Source organism: Primulina tabacum, chromosome 5 (genome assembly GCF_025594145.1).
Source record: "Primulina tabacum isolate GXHZ01 chromosome 5, ASM2559414v2, whole genome shotgun sequence".
In the NCBI taxonomy this organism is placed as follows: Eukaryota; Viridiplantae; Streptophyta; class Magnoliopsida; order Lamiales; family Gesneriaceae; genus Primulina; species Primulina tabacum.
In genome coordinates, this window is record NC_134554.1 from 7,106,735 (window position 1) to 7,132,964 (window position 26,230).

General features: G+C 32.4%; 3 protein-coding genes across 3 annotated transcripts; 2 read left to right on the forward strand and 1 right to left on the reverse strand.

Moving 5' to 3' along the window:
• Window positions 1–6,169: 6,169 nt before the first annotated feature.
• LOC142546035 (putative kinase-like protein TMKL1) lies at window positions 6,170–9,406 on the forward strand. The gene is given in 3 exon segments (XM_075653514.1): window positions 6,170–6,711; window positions 6,713–7,724; window positions 8,379–9,406. Coding segments are annotated over 3 exon segments (1,995 nt in total). The 5' UTR covers window positions 6,170–6,366; the 3' UTR covers window positions 9,017–9,406.
• A 1,383-nt stretch (window positions 9,407–10,789) lies between these two features.
• On the reverse strand, window positions 10,790–13,232 carry LOC142546036 (RING-box protein 1a-like). Its single transcript, XM_075653515.1, has 5 exons — window positions 12,974–13,232; window positions 12,798–12,848; window positions 12,650–12,709; window positions 11,203–11,274; window positions 10,790–11,113 (listed from the first exon to the last, which is right to left on the reverse strand). The coding sequence occupies exons 1-5, from the start codon at window positions 13,134–13,136 to the stop codon at window positions 11,076–11,078; spliced, it is 384 nt and encodes a 127-aa protein (XP_075509630.1). The 5' UTR covers window positions 13,137–13,232; the 3' UTR covers window positions 10,790–11,075.
• Window positions 13,233–14,090: 858 nt separating this feature from the next.
• LOC142547834 (vanillin synthase-like) lies at window positions 14,091–24,870 on the forward strand (the record flags this gene model as incomplete). The annotated part of the gene is given in 9 exon segments (XM_075656302.1): window positions 14,091–14,299; window positions 21,179–21,300; window positions 22,203–22,318; window positions 22,770–22,843; window positions 22,961–23,225; window positions 23,437–23,568; window positions 24,114–24,140; window positions 24,142–24,250; window positions 24,564–24,870. Coding segments are annotated over 9 exon segments (1,092 nt in total), but the record flags the coding sequence as incomplete, so codon positions are not given.
• Between the last annotated feature and the right edge of the window lie 1,360 nt (window positions 24,871–26,230).

Here is a 26,230-nt window from a genome sequence, read left to right on the forward strand (position 1 = left end):
CATGTGACTTTATATATAATAATTTGTCGTTTTGCGGTTTGTAAACTAGTGTGTTAAATTTGACTTACATCCGAAAATAACGATTGCGAGTTTATATCTGCAAATATAGAATTGTCGTTTGGGAACATTATGACCTCTTTAGTAATGCAAATACAATCAAATTTAATAGTTTTTAAGAAAATAAAGTAAAAAAAAAGTTAGAATATAAAATAACTCACAGATAAAGAATCGTGATATCGTCTTACAAGATCTCTATTCAACAAATAAATAATTGCACAGTGTAAAAATAATTATGAAGCGACAGTAAATTGAGATGTTTCCACTTGTAAGGCAAATATTTTCTTTTATATATTTATTATATTATAAAGTTTGAGCATGCCGTAGTAATAATTTTTGGTAAAAACATCTTTATTTTTTTCTTTCCCATGTTATCGCTGATTTATAAAAAATACAAAACAGGATAAAATAAAAACACAAACAATAACTTTGAATAAAAATTTACTTTTGATTTTATTTTACTTAAAATATTATTTATAATATTATATTAAAATCTTATCTAAGTGGATACATCACTTGCCAAGATATATATGTTTATATACATATCGAATAAAAATTTATTTATCACATATTTATAAATCAATAAAATTTATCGACTATAAAAGCTTGAGGGTTATTTAAATACGAATCGTTAAGAGTTTATATTTATGTTTATTTAGGATCTAGCATTTTATTTTTAATATTTTTTTAAAAAAAAAATTAATAATCACGACCCATTCTTGTGTCATAGACTTTAGGGGACGTTAAAATTTCTAACATTCTCGCTATATTTTTTTTAAAAAAATATACGTGGAGATAATAATATTTTTGAAAATTGCCTATCAATTTAGTGGATTTTCTTGTATAAAAAATAATTACTAGAATTTCCAAAAGGTAAATTTATTTATCCGGGGGAAAAAAGAAATTCGAAATGCTAAGCATGCAATCAACCAATCGACATGACCCTCTGACTTTGTGCTCGCTGTTTATATATATATATATATATATATATACTAGAAAAATGCACGCGCGCTGCACGTGAAAACCTAAACTGCTGAAAATATATGTACGAAATTTTGATCATATTTAAATGAATTAAAACATGGCTAATGTCATTTATCAATTGAAACAAATTAAGCCACAAAAAATAAAAAACCATGACCATAGACGTTATATGAATCGGAGAAGTTGTCTTATCCATTTGACACACTTCTCAATATGCTTCTTGGTTGATTTTGACAACTCAATATTTCTTTGTCGTAGTTTGTTATAATATGCATATAACCATTTTGGTATACTCAACAAGTATCTTGTCGTTTTTAACATCTATTATGTTATTTACAATCCTCATCTGGGATCTGACATGCTCGTAGCTTGATTCCTTATTACGACATTTTTTCGGTTTTCTACATTGTTTTTATATGATAATCTTGTTTTTTCGACTATTTGTTTTGTTGTTAAATGATTTTTCGATTTTTAACAATCATCAATTATAACTCTTAAGAAAAAATGCTTGTAGTCGTGATATATTTTTACATGTGACTAAAAGTATGCATAACTTATATATTCTTCAACAACATAACCAATGAATGGTGTTGCACCTTCTTCCAACATCGTGATATTTGTGATATCGTTTTATATATTTAGTATCAATATTATCAACATATAGTTGTAAAGTTAATAAATTTTAACAACTATTTCTCAATCACTGTGATAAAAAATACTTGAAAATATCTTCAAGTGACTATATCTTAGAATTGTGTTCTCATTTAATTTGACGTAATTCAGGAAAGTCGTTTCGTTCGTCATTTTTTTTTTGAAAGCTTTGGAACAATGATTGCGTGCATCATGTCATGAGGATGATATAGTTTCAATATCATTTGTTGTAGTCTAGAACATAATATTATATTATTCATTGAAAACAATTTTTTTTCTATTGAGTTTACATTTTGTTTTTAAATATTTTGTATCTTGTGGAACGACATACAAAATTAATTATGGTATTTTAAAAATCTTGAAAAAAGACACGAATAACGTAATTAAGATAGGCATATGAGATATCATTCAAATATATGTCAAAGTATTTGTCTTATTCAATATCTTATATAATAATACAACTGTTTATATTTCATAAGTATTTTATGATAGTCAAAATTAAATTTATGAAATATTGTAGAATTTATTTGAATTTCAATATTTGGCTAAGTGAATTTTTTTGACGAGTAGTTTTCTATGTTAGCATCATATATCTTATTAGTTGGTTGGGCACTTTGACTAAAAAAAAGAGACAAAAACAACCTTTTAGCCACCTCGAAATATATCGAGATAATATTGGAGGAAATAAAGTGAAACTGGATGTCTCAATAAAATGCACAAAAAATTGATTTGTTTTGTCCACAAAGCTTTAGAATTATTCTCATACCATTTATAAATAGAATGAGAATTATGCACAATTTGTTTTTTATGTATTTTTTCTGAATGAAGAATTTTTTCTTTTTGAAAAACCATTTTACTTTTTAGAAATATTGACATTTTATATGGGATTCATATGTCGCAAACCATGAATTAGCAATATAATCACTATTTAACACTTAACGTACACATACAATTCTTCAATTTCTTCTTCATTGTGCTTCGTTGAAATTTAAATCTGAATAATTCTTGATCTTAACATTTTGCTTTAAAAACGATTTAATATATATGTATATGTGTTTCATGTTAGTTAGACCTAATTTCTAATATCTATGAAAAAAATGTGCTTGAATGATATAATATAGAAATTAGGACATAGTAATACAAAATATTATTTTTTATTTAACACGTCTTTTTTTCATCCACTATATTTATCTTAACTTTTTTGTTCAAATTTTGACGTATTTCGTAGACTATATGTATGAAGAACTAAGAAATTATATATTTCACATAAACCATTTATTGCCCTCTTAGTAGGACAGAAGAGTCAAAATACGTGGCTTTGATTGGTGTACTCTCATACTTATTTTTATCTAAACAACAAGGCACATCATATAATTAATATCAGAAAAAGCAATTACCGAAATGAAAAAAAAAACAATATTAATCAAAATGAATAAAAAAATCATAATATAAACAACCTCGATAAGAGAAAAATGATAACTCGAAGTTTAAAAATAATTTATTTAGTACAATAACAAAGAAATGGAAGTATACACGAGCAACAAAAAGTATAAATCACTCTCAAATTAAATACTAACTCATATTATTAACAATTGGTATAAATTTTCTGATATTTTTTTCAAATAAAGAGAATATGCTTTATTAACGTCATTATTTCATAGATATTTCACATTTTTTTTTGAAAAAAAACACACAAAGCAAAAAATGGTGCCTCGAAATCATCATGAAAAAATCTTTTAATAAAACCATTAAGATAAATAGTCGTAAAAATATAATATAAAGTCACACAATTTTTCTTAAACCAAAAAAATATATTAGATAATTGACAAAATATATCTAGCATCAACAAAGCATGCGTTAACTGGTGATATAATTAAAATTTAGAATAATGCATAATCATTGAATTATAATAAAATCGTATCGCATGCCAAAAATCTACTGGATATTATATCTTTTAATAATTTATCCATGTTTGTCGTCCACAAAAGAACTCCTAAACCTACCAAAATTTTTTAGTCCACCTATTATTTTCACAATAAAGAATACTACAAAAATAATATAAGCAAGTATATAAAAAATCAAATTCAATACCTTCTATCAAGCTAAATAAAAAAATTTTGAATATAGAATACAATAATTTTCGTAAAAATTTTAAATATTGATTTATAGACAGAAGTCTTAAAATATATTTGCCCCAATAAATAAAAAATATCATCTCTTGATATTCTGAGACACAAGGTAAAAATGAAAAAAAATATTTTGACATTTTTAATATTTTCTAAGTCGCTTCAAACTAAGTAATCTAAGCAAACAAAAAACATGCATTATGTGTTTAAAAATTAATAAAATATCTCAACAATAAAAAATTGAAAAACAATCATTTTTGTGGGATATGTGGTTTTGTTTTGTATATTTTCTTTCGACAAACAAACAAATCAGATAAGCAATCCAAACATAACATGATCAATACGAATGACATATAACAATAAAACATGTCAACGCTAGGGTAAAAAACTCATCTCATTGCAAGAACACAAAATGATCAAATGGATCATGTTATTTAGTAATATTTATTTAGCATCATTTATAAAAGAAAAAATTGACCAAATAGCTGAAAACAATCACTTTTGTGGGATATATAGTTTTGTTTTGTATTTTCTTTCGCCAAACAAACAAATCACATAAGCAATCCAAACATAACATGATCAATACGAATGACATATAACAATAAAACATGTTAACGCTAGGTAAAAAAACTCATCTCATTGCAAGAACACAAAATGATCAAATGGATCATGTTATTTAGTAATATTTATTTAGCATCTATACATGTCAAAACGGGCTGACGGGGCGGGCCAGCCCGCAACCCACCGCAACCCGCCATTAGGCGGGGCGGGGCGGGCCAGCCCGCCATTTTGGCGAGCCTCTAAATGGCCAACCCAGCCCAACCCACCTTGGGCCGCGGGCTAGGCGGGCCAACCCGCTTATTATTTTTTTTTAAAAAAAATACTAAACAGTATTAAAATAAACATAGAAGAAAAATATATTTCAGTTAAATATTTTCATAAAAAACTTAAAAACATTGAAATAAGGCATTGAAAGCATACAACAATCAACATAATACATAAAAAAAATAAAGTGTTTATTCTAATTCACACAAGATTTCATCGTACACATGTACTAAAAATTAACTCATGTAATATTATGTTTTCAATAATACAGATAATTACTTTATTTACTATATTATTTTGATAATTCTGGATTAGTTCGAGTTAAACATTAAAAAAAGGGAGGGGACTGAAGAGTATAACATCTTCAAAAAAAAAATAGAAGCATATAGATTTTACCAGAGTGATTGAAGTTAGGCACATGAGAAAAAATAAGGAAGAAATATGAATTTTTATATAAAACTTAAAAATATAAAATTCTACCCTAATTTGGCGGGCCAGCCCGCAACCCAAACGGGCTCAACTCATTTGGCCCGCAACCCAAACGGGCTCAACCCGTTTGGCCCACCTCCAAACGGGCTGCTATTTTATCAACCAAATCCGCTCAATTTTATGGCGGGGCGGGCCGACCCGACGTGCCTGACCCAATTTGACAAGCCTATTAGCATCATTTATAAAAAGAAAAATTGACCAAATAGCTGAAAACAATGTTTGAAATCATCTTATAATATTTATTTATAATAGTAATATATGTTAGTAATATTAGTAATTTTTTTAAATGTATAACATTATGATAATGATTTTCTATGAATTTGAAATGTATAAAATTAAGTAATTAAATTAAATTTGAAAGTAAAATCAAAATAATAACTATATTTATTTATAATAGCAATATATGTTAGTAATATTAGAAATTTTTTTAAATGTATAACATTATGATAAGGATTTTCCATGAATTTGAAAAGTATAAAATTAAGTAATTAAATTTAAGAAAGTAAAATCAAAATAATAACTATCTTATTTGAGTTAAGTACACAATTAATGACTATGTTAAACCAACACAGAAAATGACTTAAATAACTTCATGAACATTACAAATTATAAAACAAATAAAAAGATAAAATAGTAAATTCACAAATGAAAGTCATATATTTATAATAGTAATAGATAATAGATATATATACATACAAAATGCTAAAGAGGATATGACAACATTAAGCATTCCATTCCTAAATTTAATGATGATGAAAATTGACTGTCTTTGTAAATTCTGCACCAGGCAACGGAATGAATCATCAATAATGTTTGTTTCAAATTTTTTTAAAAAGAAAAAATTCTGACAGTAAGCCGCATGTGAAAAAGGAAGGCTCCCGAACTTTACAAGCGGCATCATGATGGATGAAAAACTTTTGTGACCTTTAAATGTAGAATGTAATGATATCAATGAAATATCAAATACTGTCACTACCACTTTTATTTCCTTCTTTTTTTTCAAAAAAATAAATAAAAATGAAATCGAATGTTTTCATGCAGAATCAATAAAATCATAATTCTAGAGTTGGTGCGATGCCTAAAAGATGAGTATATGTTTACTGCATAGTCAACACTGTCAGCTTTCCCTGAAAAAATATCAAAAATACCTGAAAAAAAGAGCTCCCTCCATCTCCTTTTCGAATTTCCTTACATTTTTCTTTCTCCTTGTTTCCTTTTCGAATTTACCTCATTAATGGCGGCTCTAAAGCTTTATCTGTTCTGCATTTCGCTTCTCCTGATCACACTCACTGAGTCTACTTCAGATGTTGAGTTGCTTTTGCAGAAGATTAAGCCTTCATTGCAAGGAACTGCAGAGAACTTGGTGTTACAATCTTGGAATACCACTGTTCCACTCTGCCAATGGAGAGGCCTCAAATGGGCTTTTACCAACGGTTCTTTTTTGCTTTGCACAGACCTCTCTTCACCACAATGGGCTAGTCTTTCTTTATACAAAGACCCTTTTTTGCATCTAGTTTCCCTTCAGCTCCCATCTGCTAATCTTTCTGGTACTATTCCTAGAGAGATTAGGGAGTTTACCTAATCTACAAAGTCTTTATCTTAGTGTGAATTCGATAACTGGGTTCATCCCATTAGAGCTTGGTTACAGTTATTCTTTGTCGGATATTGATTTGAGTTATAATTTGTTTGGAGGGTCATTGCCAACTTCGATTTGGAATCTGTGTGACCGCCTCGCTTTTCTTAGGCTTCATGGTAATGCTCTCTCCGGTTCTCTGCCGGAGCCTGCATTGCCTGATGCCACGTGCAAGAATTTGCAGTTTCTTGATTTGGGGAAGAATGTGTTTACTGGGAGTTTCCCAGAGTTCGTTACTGGTTTTCTTGGGCTTAAGCAGCTTGATCTCGGGGACAATATGTTTGCTGGTGAAATTCCAGAGGGTGTGTCTGGGCTAAAGTTGGAAAAATTGAATCTTTCTCACAATAATTTCACAGGGGTTTTGCCAATTTTTGGGGGATCGAAGTTTGGTGTGGAGGTTTTTGAAGGGAACAGTCCAGGTCTTTGTGGACCACCTTTGAGGAAATGTGGTGGAAGCTCTGGATTGAGTTCTGGTGCAATAGCTGGGATTGTTATTGGTTTGATGACCGGTACCGTGGTGTTGGTTTCGTTGTTGATTGGCTATTTTCAAAGGAAAAGAAGGAATCCGGATGAAGAGGATGAGGAGTTTGAAGATGGGGAGGATGAAGAATTCGGTAATGGCAGTGAAACTGGCGGTGATGGAAAATTAGTTTTGTTTCAGGGTGGTGAGCATTTAACTTTGGAAGATGTGTTGAATGCTACAGGGCAAGTTATGGAGAAGACCAGTTATGGGACAGTGTATAAGGCAAAGTTAGCAGATGGAGGAACAATTGCTTTAAGGTTGTTGAGAGAAGGGAGTTGTGAGGATAAGAGTTCTTGCTTGCCGGTGATCAAGCAGTTGGGGCGGGTTCGTCACGAGAATTTGATTCCATTGAGAGCTTTCTATCAGGGGAAAAGAGGGGAGAAGCTTCTTATTTATGATTATCTGCCTAGCAAAACCCTTTCTGATCTCTTACATGGTATGTTTTGTAATTCAATTTTTGCTTCAAAAGATAACTAAATATGCTTCATATTGGGTGTTGGTTAAAATGTAGCAACTATGTGTATATTTGTGGGTAGACTCCTATTAGATTGTGATTAGCAGTTGTATAACGATGGTCATGTATGGTTTATATTTGTGCCATGTATTTGTAAAGCTTCTTTAGAATTCAATCAATGATGTTATGTTATGTGAATCGAATCTTGCCTGATTAGTTCGAGGATTGAACTTCTACTAATTTTGTGAAGGCCCTCAGTGGGGAGATTTTTACGAAAAGTAAAATCAAGAATGTGATGACTGTTAGTGTAATTCTTCATTAGAAGTTATATAACAAATATCTTCTTGATGTTTCATTTTAATGTGGTCGCAACGCCAATTCCTGACCAATATCAAGATTTGATGACTCGTAAACAAATTTCTGGAGAACTTGTACTTCGTGTTCGCCTGGTGGTTGTTTTTTTGGTAATGTTTGATATCTTGTGTAGGCCATGATAGCACTCAGCTTGTAATTAAGATATTTATGTGGGTAGGTTCTCAAATGCATAACACTGTTATTGGTAAGATATTGTTGATAATTAATGGATTGAAAGATTTGAACTAATTTCTAAGATTTTTATCTTTGGCTTATGTCTAGAATCTAGAGTAGGGAAGCCGACCCTAAATTGGGCTAGGAGACACAAGATTGCACTGGGAATAGCCAGAGGATTAAGTCATCTTCATGGCCTCGAAACACCAATCACTCATGGGAATGTGAGATCGAAAACTGTTCTTGTAGATGACTTCTTCGTGGCGAGGCTTAACGAGTTTGGACTGGACAAGATAATGGTTGCAGCCGTGGCTGATGAGATAATAGCACTGGCTAAAGCAGATGGTTACAAACCGCCAGAACTACAGAAGATGAAGAAATGCAATTCAAGAACCGATGTTTATGCATTTGGGATATTACTACTCGAGATTTTGTTGGGAAAAAAGCCAGGAAAAAGCACAAGAAACGGTGATTTTGTCGACTTACCCTCACTAGTGAAAGTAGCAGTTTTGGAGGAAACGACCATGGAGGTTTTCGATGTGGAACTCTTAAAGGGTGTAAGAAATCCAATGGAAGAAGGATTGGTTCAGGCGTTGAAGCTTGCGATGGGATGCTGTGCTCCCGTTTCCACCGTTAGGCCTATGATGGAAGAGGTCGTGAGGCAGTTAGAGGAGAACAGACCGAGGACTCGGTCTGCTTTGTTCAGCCCGGCGGAAACTAGAAGCGGGAGCATTACTCCTTTCTGAGCTTTAGATCTTGTTATTGAACAAAGTAAATGTTATTGAATTGCATCAATTGTTGTTTCACGTAGTTGGGGTACAAAAGTAAATGTTCTTGAGTTTCTTATGTTGGTTCTTCTTTTAAGGAAGTGCAATCTATATTGTATTGATGCTGCATTAATATCGTAGGTGAAAATATTAGGGAGAAGGTCCATGGCGTATAGCTCATCTGATAGAGTACGAAGTTTGGGACGAAATCTTATATTCGGAAGTCAATTGCCGCGAATCCTCCCTCAACTCAAAAAAAAAAATAGAAGAAAGATTATTATGTGTTTTGGGTAAAATTCTTGAAGGATCATGTGAAGGACCGACCCTTCAAATTTTTAGTTTGACATGTGATGTAATATGCCAATTGAACTGACACTTGAATTATGTGAGGGCAATGAAGGGTAGGCTCATACATGTGGACTTCACAAAATCCTTCAATGTTTTAAATTTGTATATAAAAATGCAAATTTTTAACTTTTATTGCCGATATGTAACATTTCCAAAGAAAATAAAGTTGAACATCGAAATTCAGTTTTAATGGTAATTCACAAAAAATCAATCTAATGTGTGTTTATATACTCAAAATGTCATTTATAAATTCAAACTGAGAAATCTTCATTTGTACGTACATATACGTTTTAATAGTCAAACGAGAACTTACCAAGAATGCGATTGAAACATATCACTTAGATTTTTATACAATTTAAAATGTTTGAGTTTTCTCTTATAAATCAAAATATATTAAGACACTTAACAAGTTTAAATGTTTAATGGCAAAAACTTGTTATCTATGAAAAGAGGTCTCACGAGTCTTATTTTATTAAACAAATATCTTATTTGAGTTATCTATGAAAAATTATTACTTTTTATGCTAAAAGTATTATTTTTTATTGTAAATATCGGTAGGTTGACCCATATCACAGATAAAGATTCGTGAGACCGTCTCACAAGAGACCTATTGATTCAAATTACACACCATATTAAATTTATAATTACTATGCCATAGATAAATGTTCCAATGAATCGGCATTATTAGGGAAACTCCTGTAGCTTTAGTTGAATTAATTATTCCATAATTGCACTATTCCTGTAAAGGAGTTGAGATGGCTGGGTGCTTATTGCCTCCACAAGTTCCTACTAGCCACCAAATTTGTTCAACTTAAGTACAATGTTTCTCTCATAATTTTAAATTTCAGATAAAAATTTAAACCACATCTCTTATTAAAATTTGATAAATCTGATTTCCGTACAGCTATTAGAGAAGCTTAATTTTTTCTTTGTTAAAAATATAAATAAAATAATAACAGAGTAAAATAAATTGAACCAAATAATGAGCAAGAACAGAGTTAAAGTTCTCAAGAACATGTTTGCTTTGTCTGTTTGCTGTAGTAGAGAGAGACTGTACGCGCAATAATGCAGGTCTGGTGTAAGTTTACTACGAATATATTTGGTATTGATGTTGAGTTATAAGCAGTTTGGTATATGTTATCTGTATATAGACACGTGAGAGTTTTAATATAACATTTATAGAAAGATGCGAATTACAAGTTGGGTGTACTCTTGGTTAAATTAATTATTGTATATTAAAATAAAATTTTATTATTATGAAAATTCAAACATTAATAATTTCAAAATACTGATTTTAAGATTTTATGTCATAAAAAATCAATTGACTAAATATTAATTTTAACAAATTCAAGGGAGCTCTTATACATAGGGAGCGGAGCAAGAGAAGGAAAAATCTAGAACAAATGAAACAAGAAGATGCATAATAATTATTTCAGAATGTGGGAAAAAAATAGGGGCGTAAAAACTCGTGAGTTTTGGGAGGCATCCAAATATCGAATCACTGTTAAAATGACCAGTCAAATGATGCAAAATGATTCAAATCATAACATACACATAAAAAAAGTTGCAAGATTTATAGGTTTTCCATACTGCTACTAAAAATATACTCGAGTATTAAAGTATTTCCAATCTGCCCGCACTCTTCCATAAAATGAGAATGCCCCCCCCCACATTGACTCCAGCAAAGGCTTTAGTGACCATACTTCTGAAACTCCCACTCACTGTTGTCTGTCAAGTGTAGTTCGATATTAGAATCAGCACAGGAGTAAACAAACCATGAAATAGTTGGAAAAATCTCAGTATGAGAAAACACTTACCCAAGGGGCAAACTTGGCGAGTCTTGAGCCATCTGCTGATGCAGTGGAAATGGAAGGCATGATTGCAAACACCTGTGTCATCCGGAACCAAAACGCATTATACCAAAAAAATTATTTAAAATGCATTTATCAAATACAAAACAGTAACCAGTTTCCATCTATCTTATCGAATATTTGACCATGGAGGTGGGGGTAGAGTGATCTTACAGGTCTAAGGTGAAATCAATTGTCATAATTTAACTTGAGATATAAGGAAATTTTTCCAAATTCATGCAGGATACAAAAATGAAGAATATCAGAAAATTTGAAGAGCAAAATTATGATATTCTTTGGCTTTCTTAGCTGAAACATTACGCGGGCTGTAATTCGGTGTGACTAAACCTGCTTATTTAAACATTGAGGGAGCTTTTACAGAGCTGAGCACTTAAAACCAAAGACATGCATATCAAGATGACGAGAAAGGGGGGGGGGGGGGGGGGGGGTGTATTATCGAACAACTGCTGGGGGAAAATATCTTTTTGAGTGATTGGAATGTGAAAGGCACAACATCAAAGTGTTGAAAATAAACAAGGAAAGTTGACATTCACCAGCGCACTTAGCATTCTACTTTATAATGTACATGTATTCACTAACTAAATCATTATATGGATACCCTGATTAGTTGCACCAAATTTGAAACAATATGGAGCTTCTCAGTTAGATACTCATAGACGACCTAAGAAAACCATCTAAAATAGCGGGAGAGCTACATGATATGGTTCCCACTAGTAGCACCAAATAAAAACCTCTAAAATATCAAAGCTTGAACAAACTAATGTAAGCATGTTACATCCTAATATTACATTGAATTCTAGCACCTTGTGGGTGTTGGCAGAAGTAAGATTACATTGTATTCTAGCACCTTCTGTATATCAAAGCTTCTAACACTTATTCATTTATTATTATCATTATTGTTTTATAGAAATCAGTATATTGAATGCTTGTCAATATTTGGTTCTCCTGCACTTTAGCATTGCACTTTCACGGGAGATTGATTTAAGTAATACCTTATTTTGGACAAATGCAGTGTCGTTTGATAAAAAAAATTAATTGAATCATAACTATAGAAAATATTAAATTAATTCATCATTTAATAGTTGAACTACAATTATTCAAAATCAAATTGTTACAACTTTTCAAAACCTATGCATATAAAACAGGAATAATTAAAGATAAGCTCCAAACAGGGGAGACTAACAACCCAAGTAAAATTCACAGACTGGACTTATGCAAAGTCAGTGTTATATTAGTTTCTATCAGATAAAAAAATCCAACGTAGGAACTGACATATCAAATTATATGAAAATTTAAAATGCTAAACAACCAAAATCAGCCACAGTCAAACCAAATATTTGCTATACAGCAATAGAAGGACCATTCAAATCTAGCGGTACAGAGAAAAACATACCCCAAGCAACAGTGCACTCCTCACTGGTCGCACTAGCTTGATTGGCCTGACACTCTATGCCTAATTAGCATAAGAAATTACAAACATTAAACAAACTGAATCAAAACAAAAACAATGATCAACAAATAAAAAAGGAAACACAACTCACAGAGATCCATAATATGATTCCTGCAAATAGCGCAGTTATCGACCACGATATCTGTATAAAAATTAGGGTTAGCGTCCCGAACAATCTTGAAAACGGATTAAGAATTCGCGCACACGCAGGCTAATAATTAATAGATACATGAAGATCAACAGATAAAATCGGAATATAGAGGATACCCCAAGCCCAGAGAGAGACGGCGTTCCACTTCTTGATCTCAAATCGCTTGGCTTTCTTGGCGGATTGCGACGGCACTGGCGTGGGGGCAGTGTTGGAGGGCCCAGCGCCGGAAGATCCCTCTCCGGCGGGAATCATATTCACGTCGGTGTCCAGCGACGCCATCTTCGTATAGCTAGGGTTCGGGGTTTCGCTTATGCTTCAATGGAGCCGGGAAATTACTTGATGCTCAAATTACTGAAAGCAAATAAAGAAAAACCAACATGACGTCATCCAGGATGAGCAAATTATGTGGACATCGACCGGGCTTATTTTTATTGGTGTAAAATCTTGTTTTAAAACAATTCAATAAAATTTTTGGGATAAAATAAGATGATATATGTCTTAAAACAGTGATGTTTATTTAAAAAAATTTCCGACACTCAACTTAAAAAATAAGAAAAATATAGAATATTTTGTGAATGAATAATATGTGTGAATGAATCATTAACACCATCAGACTTATAGAAGAGAGAAGATTAACACAAGAAATTGAGTTTTTATCGACTTTTTTCATAAATGGTTCGATAGAGTTTGGTTGGGATAATAATAATAATAATAATGTTATTAAAACAAAATTTTGAAACTAAGTGAAATGGAATCGAAACATGCCAAGAAAAAGATTTGGTATCCAAGATATTCGGTGAAATATGTTCAATAATTTAGACCTATAATTTATTTGTTATCGGAAGAATTATTGACGGTTGAAAGATAAGGACATAATGTGCATAGGTTAAAAGCGACTTTGTTGTTTATTGGTGGTGGGGACTTCATTTTCCATTAATAAAAATTAAATAATATAACATAACTATCATTTTAATAAATGGAGAACCGATATTTTAGAATTTTGTTGGGAATGTAATAATCTTCTGCTCTATTTTATTAGCGCACAATTATATTGAAGGGATCGGTCGCTCCATCTAATTAACGGGATTATCCAGCGTATTTATATTTGTATTACACTCATTTTTACATTATTTAATGAAATTATTTTTATTTAAAAAAAACAGAAGACAGGGCCCACCAAACTGTCACCGAGGAACCCAAGTACGTACCATTTCATATCGTTAAATTTGAAATTTATTAATTGAATGCCTGGCTGGAATCGCGCAGCTCATTGCCGGTGTTCTTATCCTCTGCGCCGCAGGCGTACGATCCGATTCGGACCTCTTTGTGGAGGAGAATCCGATCAGGCAAGTCGTCGATGGTTTGCACGAGCTCGAGAACTCGATTCTCCAAGTCGTCGGAAACTGTCGCCATGCCTTTTCGTTTGCTCGCTTTGCTCACAGGTTTTTTCCATTTTAATTTCTTTTTGCGATTCCTTCTTCATGTTTCTGCACATATATAAACATGATAAAACTATATGTGGAAGCGGATCGAGTGTTACCTCCAGCCATTGAAAATTTTGATTTCTCAGCTTTTCTTCTCGGTTGAAGCCTTCTAAGCACTGTACGCTCTCTTTAGATGATGTATTTTTCTTATGAGGTGTGTGTGCTTAGGGACCTCAATCGTCTCTATTTATAGGCATCTCATACCATCAACGAGAAAATTTGGGAGCATGAATGTTAAAAGAAGATTCGTGTACGTATCTTAATTTTCTTGGCCGTCGCCAAATTCAATTTGTACACGCTAATTCTTTTAATATGTGCCACGTTTTTCTTACATTCTCCCACTTGACACATATATCTCATTTACCATAGGAGAAAACAAAATACATGAATCATGGCGATAGGTCATCTTAAAACGAATATTATCTTCCATGTATTACAATGCATTATGTCTCTCAAATCTGTATAACTTAATGAATAAACCCAATGTTTATTCAAGGTCCAACTTTATTGATATTTCTCGAATCACTGAATGTGTGCACAACAACATATATGAGAAAATATCACATCATAATTTCATTAATTTGTTCTTACAACAAATATTAACCAAATCTCATTCTTTCTGTATGATCCTTAAATTTCAATGGTGGCATGCCCTTAGTCAAAGGATCCGCAATCATCAATTCAGTGCTAATGTGCTCGATAAGTAACTTCTTATCTTTAACACGTTCTCTTATGGCTAAATACTTAATGTCGATGTGCTTGCTTCGACTACCACTTTTGTTATTTTTAGCCATAAAAACAGCAGCTGAATTGTCACAATATATTCTTAATGGCCTTGATATAGAATCCATAATTCTAATCTCTGAAATGAAACTCTTCAACCATACACCATGTGAGGTTGCCTCAAAACAAGATACGAACTCAGCTTCCATAGTGGAAGTAGCAGTCAATGTCTGCTTTGCACTTCTCCAAGATACAGCTCCACCAGCTAGCATAAAAATATATCCTGAAGTGGATTTTCTTGAATCAATGCAGCCAGCATAGTCTGAATCAGAGTAGCCAATTACTTCCAAATTTTCAGTTCGTCTGAACATAAGCATATAATCTTTGGTCCCTTGAAGGTACCTCATGACTTTCTTTGTAGCTTTCCAGTGATCTAAACCTGGATTACTCTGATATCTTCCCAACATCCCAACAATAAATGCAATGTCAGTTCTAGTGCAAACCTGAGCATACATTAAGCTTTCGACAACCGAAGCATAAGGAATGTTTTTCATTTGTTCCCGCTCTAGATCATTCTTTGGGCATTGGCTCAAATTGAATTTATCGCCTTTCACAACGGGAGCTATACTTGGTGAACAATCTTTCATCCGATATCTCTCTAAAACTTTGTTTATATAGGTTTCTTGAGACAGACCTAGAATACCTCGAATTATGTCTCTATGTATCTTAATGCCAATGACATAAGATGCATCTCCCATATCCTTCATATCAAAATTTTTAAGAGAGAAATTGTTTCACCTCATACAACAAACCTTTATCATTGGTTGCAAGTAATATATCATCCACATATAGAATAAGTAAACAAATCTTGCTCCCACTGATCTTCTGGTATATACATTGATCCATGAGGTTCTCAACGAATCCAAATGAAGAGATAACATCATGAAATTTTAAATACCATTGACGGGAAGCTTGTTTCAATCCATATATAGATTTCTTAAGCTTACAAACCAATTGCTCACCATTACTAGAGAAGAATCCTTCAGGTTGTTTCATATAAACCTCTTCCTCTAGTTCTCCATTGAGAAAAGCAGTTTTCACATCCATTTGTTGTAAATCAAAATCAAAATGTGCAACTAATGCTAGAATGATACGGAGATAATCTTTCTTAGATACAGGAGAAAAAGTCTCCTTATAATCGATTCCTTCATGCTGAGTGAATCATTTAGCAACGAGTCTTGCTTTATATCTTTCAATGTTGCCTAATGAGTCTTTCTTTGTTTTGAAGACCCATTTACATCCAATGGCTTTTACACCATCAGGCAACTGAACAAGATCCCAGACTCCATTAACTGCCATATAATTCATCTCTTCTTTCATAGCATTAAACCATAGTTTTGACTCATTACAACTCATGGCTTGTGAAAACGTTTCAGGATCATTTTCGGCTCCGATGTTAAAGTCCGATTCTTGTAAATACACAACATAATCACTAGATATAGCTGATCTTCTTATTCTAGTAGATCTCCTTAGGTTGTTTGGTTGATCAACAATTTCTTGTTGTTCTTCATTAACAACTTGATCTACTGGATTTTCATCAGCGATTTGTGGAACTTCAGTAATCGGTTGCCTAACACCCATTTGGTCTTGAAGGGTGTGAATAACGACCAATATGTCATTTGAATAATAGGGTTGTACATTAATGTGATCATTCTCAAAAAATATGTCATGATCACTCCCACTAATCAAGTCATTTTCAAGAAATTTTGCATATCTTGATTCCACAATTCTAGTGTTGTGAGATGGACAATAGAATCTGTACTCTTTGGATTTTTCGACATACCCAATTAAATATCCACTTATGGTTCTTGGGTCCAGTTTCTTTTCATGTGGGTTGTAAACTCTTATTTCAGAAGGACAACCCCAAATGCGTATATGTTGCAAACTCGGTTTCCAACCTTTTAATAACTCAAATGGCGTCTTTGGGACAGCCTTAGTTGGAACTCGGTTTAATATATACACAGCTGTCTTAAGAGCTTCAGTCCACAAGGATTTAGGAAGTTTAGAGCTACTAAACATGTTCCTTACCATGTCCAATAATGTTCGGTTTCTCCTCTCAGCTACGCCATTCTGGTCCGGAGAACCAGGCATAGTATATTGGGCAACAATCCCATGTTCTTGGAGAAACTTCGCAAACGGACCAGGTGCTTGTCCATTCTCTGTGTATCTACCGTAATATTCTCCACCTCTATCAGTTCTTACGATCTTAATATGTTTTCCACATTGCTTCTTCACTTCAGCCTTAAAAACCTTGAAGGCTTCTAGTGCTTCGGTTTTATTATGAAGCATGTAGATATACATGTATCGTGAGTAATCATCAATGAAAGAGATGAAGTATTTCGGACTTTGCATGTCCATATCTGGACAACAAATATCTGAATGTATGATTTCTAATATTTTCGTACTCCTCTTGGCACCCTTTTTAGACTTATTGGTCTGCTTTCCCTTAATGCAGTCCACACAAGTCTCAAAATCAGTAAAATCTAAAGTACTGAGTACTCCATCATTTACTAATATTTTAATTCTCTCTATGGAGATGTGTCCCAATCTCCTGTGCCACAATATGGAGGAATCTTCATTTATAACACATCTTTTAATACCTCTTTGAACATGCATAGTGATGTTATTATTTTGTAAAGAAATAGAGAAAAGACCATCAACCATTGTACCACTTCCAATAAGATTTGATTTATAAAACAAATTTATTGATTTATCCAAAAACTGAAATGAATAATCAAGGGGTACAAATTTTGAAACTGAAATTAAATTCCTAGAAAAACTAGGAACATAAAATGTCTTTTCTGATTTTAAAATAAAACCACTATCCAATATAAGGCAGCAAGTCCCAATAGCCTCCACATGCGAAGACATCTTGTTTCCTGAATAGATGCCCCGCTCATTTCCTATTGGCTTCATTAGGTTTTGCATACCCTGTAAGGTATTTGTAACATGGATTGTAGAACCAGAATCAATCCACCATGTGTTATAAATCATATCAACCATATTAGATTCATAACAGACAAATGAAGTAGGAATACCTTTCTTTTCAAGCCAATCTTTAAATTTATTGCAATCCTTCTTTATGTGTCCCGCCTTTTTACAGAAGAAACACTTGGATTCTTTCTTAATGTCAGGTTGAGGTGGAATTATTCATTCCCTTTTCCCTTGACTTTGACTTGCTTCTTGTACTTTCCTTGTGTAGTCATAAAAACATTATCACTCGTTTCCATTAACAACCTTCCTTCCTCTTGAACACACATGGTCATTAATTCATTAATTGACCATTTATCCTTATGTGTATTGTAGAAAATTTAGAAGGGTCCATATTGCTGTGGAAGAGTGCATAAAATGTAGTGCACAAGAAAAGTCTCAGACATTTCTACTTCAAGTGTCTTGAGCCGAGCCGCTATGTCCCGCGTCTTCATGATGTGCTCTCGCACACCTCTCACACTGGTGAGCCTTAATGAAGAGAATTCCATAATTAGGGTGCTTGCTAGTGCCTTATCTGAAGACTGAAATTGTTCATCAATAGCCTTCAGTAATTCTCTGACATTATTATGCTGATCGACAGAACCACGCATACCAGCAGAGATTTTGGTCTTTATGAACATTACACAGAGTCGATTAGATCGCTCCCATTTTTCATAAAGATCAACATCATCCGGAATGCTTTTTTCAGTAATAGCAGATGGTTCGTCTTTCCGTATAGCATAATCAATATCCATCTACCCCAATTGAAGAAGAATTCTTTCTTTCCATATTTTATAGTTATCGCCTTTTAGTTCGGGAATGTCACATTTCAATTCAGAAAAACTCGCAGGTTGCATAACTGCACAAAATATCATATGCTTAAAATTTTGAGACAATATAATATTTTACCAATGTAATTCATGTTTTTAAAATCTAGTGACATAAAATTTGCATGTGGGCTAAAATTTTAATTCAATAAGATTTTTCTGTAACTTTATGATAAAACTATCAAAATGTATTTTCCTTAACTCCTGTGGGTAAATTAAGAAAAATATAATTTGATATTTTAACATAATTAGTTATATAAATATAATAAAAATCTCTGTGAGGTAAATTTTATTATGTTTATATAATTAATTACAATTGATATCCATTATGTGATCCAAACCTACTTAATGCATAATTTTTCATAATTAAGGATGATGTGGCTATTCCTCGATTATTTAAAATTATACGGTTCACCGGACAAAATTTTGGTTTTACTTAATGCTTTATATAATAATTATTTCGCGATCAACACTTTCCAAGAGTGCTCCCAGGAAAGATAGGTAGGGCTAAGGCCTTTTAAATACCTAACTCCTAGACAGAGCAACGTTCCTCAGGGAGACCAGTGGCTAGTCAAGACAGTTTAAACCGATCTATGAAGAACTCCCTCAGATCATGTTTTCTTACGTCACCTTATAATTATTATTCACATTATCCACATTTATTTGAATCTTTATAAGCCAAAATTTTTCGTTTAATATCTTTATATTCACATTTTTACTTAATATGAATAAATATTTTCCCCATCAGTTTTTCTCTTCAATCAGAGTAGTGATAAAGTGAGGATCACATTTACGAGAAAATGTGGACTCCTCATCAGTTTTTCTCTTTTATCAGAGTAATGATAAAGTGGGGATTCTTTGTTCATTTGTGAATATCTGAAATATTTTAATTTTTAATATTATATTCACATCTTACTTAATATGTTCATTTCAAATTATAAACAACTTAATATAATTTAATATAAACATAATGTGAATATTGATGTACCAATTATTTTTCAATATTATTTGCATTTTAAATTTCAAATTAAATGCAACCATAATATTAAATTTGCATGTACACATCAAACACTTATCCATAATATTTGACATTTTATATAACATGCAAAAATAATTTCTAAACATGTATTAAAAATTACGTCGAACTTTAGAATTATTTTAATGTGTACAAATTATTTAACCAAATGCTATATATATACTGATTTATACATATAACTTAATTACACATTAATTATTTATTTATTTTATTATTATTTTTAATAATAATAATAATATATATATATATATATATATATATATATATATTAACCGAAACTAGCAAGCAATATTTTAATCCAAAAATTGCAAGCAATCATTTTATATGGGTCCCGCAATAATTTTATTTATTTATTTATTATTATTATTATTATTTAAAAATAATAATAATAATTAATGTGGGGCCCACATCATTTAATTTGACAATTCATTATCGACAATTGAAAGAATGGTTTAAATGTGTGGGTCTCGTGGGAATCCAATCAATCCATCCGCTTAATAATTTATCACAATGCATGTACATGATTGTTTCAGACAGGTTGTTTATCTTCTTCAAGCTCTCTCCTTCGGATAATTTTCTTTCAATTGCTTATTTCATTTCTCATCGGAAAATTTCAAAAAATCAAATCTCCAATTTTTAAGATTTCAAGGAAGAAGTGTAAGGTGCAACCGAGAACAAATTTACAGGTAAGATTCTTAATTATATCCAAATTTTCATTTTACGTAAACTTTCAGAAATTGATTTCTGAAATTTTATGAAAAATGTTTCTCTGATACCAAATGTTAGAATTTTTCTTAAAAATCATGTTTCTGCACATATATAAATATGATAAAACTATATGCGGAAGCGGATTGAGTGTTACCTCTGACCATTGAAAATTTTGATTTCTCAGCTTTTTCTCTCGGTTGAAGCCTTCTAAGCACTGCACGCTCTCTTTAGATGGTGTATTTTTCTTATGAGGTGTGTGCTTAGGGACCTCAATCGTCTCTATTTATAGACATCTCATACCATCAACGAGAAAATTTGGGAGCATGAATGTTAAAAGAGATTTGTGTACGTATCTTAATTTTCTTGGCCGTCGCCAAATTCAATTTATACACGCTACTTCTTTTAATATGTGTCACGTTTTTCTTACATCTTCTTCTTTTTTGGTTTTTGGCGGTGCTGGATTGGTTATTTTTAGAGGTTTTTTAGTTTGTAAATGAATTTTTGTTGTAAAAGGTACCGAAAGAGGTATGAGGATGCTGAGGAGATTCAGAAGAGGTTCCAGATATTTGTTGAGAATTTGAATATGATCAGATCGCATAACAGGAAGGGACTCTCGTATACTATGGGAGTCAATGGTGATTTTTTTAGCCTTTTAATGATTAATAATTATCGAGTTTTTTAATAGTGCGGATTTTGTTGTTTTCTCTGTCTGTTACTCAGAGATGAGAATATGATCCTCTCGATAAACACTCTTCACTCCGGTGTTATATGGGTTGACTTTATGATCCTCTCAATAACACTCTTCACTCCCGTGTTATATGGGTTGGCTTTGTGAAGTTTATTTGTTGTCAAAAAATATTGAAGTGTGACTGTATTGTCGTTACTGTAGCTGATCAGTTTTGTATTTTTGATTTCCAGGATGATCTGTTAATTAAGGGAAGAAAGATGGGTTTCTTTTAATGTATCCGCATATGTTTGAAGTTTTGCTTACAAAGATGGGTTTCTTTTAATGTATCCACATATGTTTGAAGTTTTGCTTAACTTCTGCGTTTGAAGTTTTGCTTAACTTCTGCGTATCTTTTGTTGTATTAACTGCAAAACTGAAAACACTCCGTAAAAAAAACCGATCTTTAGAAGTGACCGTAGCTTGTTGAACGGATATTTTTGGATTAACTACAAAATACTGCATAAAGAAACTGGTCTTTACTAGTGAATCTACATACTCTCTTTACAAGTGATAACTTTGGATGATTGCTTTCTCCAGATATGAATCTGTACACTCTCTTCTTGCTCATACTTGACACGTTCTTTCAGAACGCTTATTAGTTGTTACTCATAAAAAATTGATATACTTCACATTTTCGATGCCTCTAAGATTGCAGTAGACATAGTCCTAAATCAGAGTTGCTCCAAGCTTCTGTTTGCCCTCTGCATCATTTCTTTTTTTCATGAATTTTAAGATATGGTTTTGGCTGTTTGGAGCCTTCAAATGTTTAGCCTTCATTTCATTTCTTGACTTGTCTTAATTGGTAAACAGAGTTCGCTGATTTGACTTGGGAGGAGTTCCGTAAGCATAGGTTGGGAGCCTCTCAAAACTGCTCCGCTACCACAAGGGGCAATCACAAGCTCACAAATACCATCCTTCCAGAATCGGTAACTACAATGATTTCTTTCTCACCTAAGATACTGGTGTTTGGTACGGCATGCCTCTCTTCTGATAATTTTGTTGCACCAGAGATGATCTATGTGGTTGTGTAGTTTCCTCATATGACCTTGAAAGAGTGCTCCACAGTGCCAGGTTTCCTTGAAATAAACAAACAACCCTGTAATGTCAGTTTTTGAATTGGAATACCTAAGAGACAGCTCTGTTTGGCTTGCTACAGTCCCAAAAGTTTTTTTGGAATAGAAATTTATGGCGGACAAAATTCATACCCTGATATGATGAAATCACCCTTTCCGGGGATTCAAATTAGAAACTGTATTTAACTGATTATAAAGGGAAATTATCGAGTATGAATTTTTTTAAATGTGTTTTGAAGCTTTTGAAATATCAAAACATTTATAAAGTACTCATAGCATCTCATTTGGTCGTGTTGGATTGCAGAAAGATTGGAGGGAAAATGGCATAGTTAGCCCTGTAAAAAACCAAGGTCATTGTGGATCCTGCTGGACATTCAGGTTAGCTCAAGTTTGGGTCAACTAGTGAGGGGTGGAACTTAATTTAGTCAATATTCAGTGGATTAGAACCCACAATTACCGTCAGCGCCCCCTGACAAGTATATGTGTTATTTACAGCACAACTGGAGCGCTTGAAGCAGCATACTCTCAAGCATTTGGAAAGGGTATTTCTCTTTCCGAGCAACAGCTTGTGGATTGTGCAGGAAAGTTCAACAACTTTGGATGCAATGGGGGTTTGCCCTCGCAAGCCTTTGAATACATCAAATACAATGGTGGGCTTGACACTGAGGATTCATATCCATATACTGGAGTGGATGGATCGTGCAAATATTCATCTGAAAATGCTGTTGTCAAAGTAGTTGATTCTGTCAATATTACCCTGGTAAGATTTATGATTGGCAAAATAGTAGGTGAATTGTTCTCAAGCCTTAAGTTTCATCATTCTTGTTCTTGGAGGATGTTCTTTTGTAGAAATGGGGCTGTTGTCAAATTAATTTATAGATGAAAATCACACGAGACACGAGACTATATCATAACCGTTTACAAAGGTTGAGATGCTTTGGTAGTTTCCTCTGATGTTTCTGCAATCACAGGGTGCTGAAGATGAGCTGAAAGATGCAGTAGCATTTGCTCGGCCAGTAAGTGTGGCTTTTGAGGTGGTTAATGGTTTTAGAGCATATAATGGGGGAGTTTACACCAGCACTTCATGTGGCAACTCTCCAATGGTGAGTTTTTTTGGCATTGTTATGATGACACCCGTAAAATAAAACAAGTTTCTACGAAAATAAATTTTTCCTATTGCTAATCTGCATTAACTGGCACAATAAATATGGTCTCCAATACATTGTAGCTCTAGTACTACCACAAACTACGACACACAATAAGAATATTCGATCTTGCATCCTTCTTGTACTAGTAAAAGCCTTTTTCCTGCTGTAACTCTTTCTCAACCTACTTTTGTTAGACAAATTAGAGGATGCAATTGGAAATATTTTTTTGGAAAAAAACTTTCAGCATCTCTCTCTCTCTCTCTCAGTGTGTCACACTTTGCACCATCTTGAAAATCGATGAAAAACATGTGGCTTTCAAGTTGGAATAACATGTAAGGTGTTCAAGCATGTATCTAATTTTTTTGTTCAGCAAAGGCCACACAAATATGCAATTGAGGTCTTGCTAACCAATTAGTCAAGTGAATGAAGTTGGTGCACCGAAATTTAGTTCTTTGGTTCGTGCATGCAGGTATAAGAAACCTTTTCGTACATGTCTGCAGGATGTGAATCATGCTGTTCTTGCTGTTTGGTTATGGGGTTGAGGACGGAATCCCCTATTGGCTCATTAAGAACTCGTGGGGAGCTGATTGGGGCGACAAGGGTTACTTCAAAATGGAGATGGGCAAGAACATGTGTGGTAAGTCTTTCTCCAGATACACATTATGATCTTCCAGTTTCATGACTTCTGAGTCCTAACATCACACTAGGTTGAGAAGATTGTTCTTCTTTTGTTGTAATCTGTTTTTAAAAATTCTACACACCATAATACTGATCTCCTTCATCTAAATGGGGCTAGGGAGTTTAATCGAGAGGAAGATTCATTTGGGATGTAACAACTTTTTTTTAGACCTTTTGTTTGAGATTCGATCGTCTTTGTTATTTGAACTTTTTGATCAAATACCATCAAAATCTTTGTTTCATGAACTTTTGTCCATATCCCTTTATTGCAGGTGTTGCCACTTGTGCATCATACCCCATAGTTGCTTAACTTTCCATAAAGAAGATCGGTGTCGCTACGCTCGTTTACAGGAAGCCAATGCTATGGTTGTAGATGCGGTAATTATCAAAGATTACCTAGGAAATTATGTGCAAAAAATAGTTCGTGTCTGTGTACAAAATAAGACATGAAAAATTTGACGCCGTATTCGGGGGTATTCTTAAACCTGGATTTGTGCATCAGCGAATTATTATTTAGACATACTTCCCCAGATGAAAATGTGCTTTGACTCTTATATATGTATTCTGTCTTTATGTTCATTTGTATGCTTATTTTCAGTCGAAGGGAAAGCAAAAGTTACATATAATATATGTGCTGTATATTCAAACATTTTCACAGTAGTATCAAAGATATTGACACTTTAGTCCGAACAGTAAAATTGGTCATGGAGCTATTAAATTAAGTTTCAAACCTATTTGTGCTCGAATGTAAATATTTATTTCTTAACATCACTCAACGAATTTATTTCATTTTCTCCAGACTACAGCAACCATATTTATTCAATATATTTCACGTACGTTGTGATATTAAATTTTATATATTGAATACTTAATTTTTCACATGTTTATTGTAAAATTTAATTATCAAAGCACATGTGAATTGTAATATTTTCTCATTCAACTTTTATTTCAGACGATAAAGAAATTACAGTCAGGCCAATTACATTACAAATGTTTGATTCTAATTTACCACTAGAAATAGAATTACAATAAAAATATTATTATTCGTATATGATTCAATACGTAAATATAAACATTAAGTAACTATGATTAAAAAACATAAAATTCATAATATATTTATATATATGTATATATATATAATATATATACTAATATAATCAATATATAATAATAATCATATCTTGAAGAAAGTAAAAGTCACCCACGAATAAATTGTATTTTTTTATCAATATATAATTGAAAATAACTTCAAATGGAACAAAAAGTTCAGATTCCATGCAGATCGGAAAGAGTTTATTCACATTAAAATAGCTAATAATGTTGTAATATAACGATAAGACTGAAGTAATAAAATTTAATATCAATCCTTATTCCAATTACTATAGACTTCTGTGGTGATCGTGAGCCATTTTGTAAAATATTTTCTTAAATTTTTATATCCACAATTTATTTAGAGCTCAAAAATTTTACTTTTTAATCATTTGACACCAATATAAATTATATCCACATTTATTTGTAAATTGTTTCAATTTAATATCTTTATTCTTTTCCTTCAATTTCATAACCTGAACAATCTCGAATTTAATAGAAATTTTACTTTATTATCATATTTACTTGAGTTTCTCAACTAAATATAAGTTTTAATTTAACAAAGCCTGATTTACCAAAGACGTCCACAAATTATATATCAATAGACTTTTTTTATACTTAATTAATAAATGAGTGACCAAAATATTTTTGGATTCAAAAAATAGTAAAAATAAATGCAACTGTGTCCGATTTTCTGCCGTCAATATTATAATAATGTGAACAATTTCCAATAAGAAAAATAGCAGGTGTCTATGGTTTCACTGATGTACATTCATTCATGTTTAAAATAAAAAATAATATTTTTTTTCAGGAATTGGAGATCCGATTTCACAAAATTAACTCGTGAAAA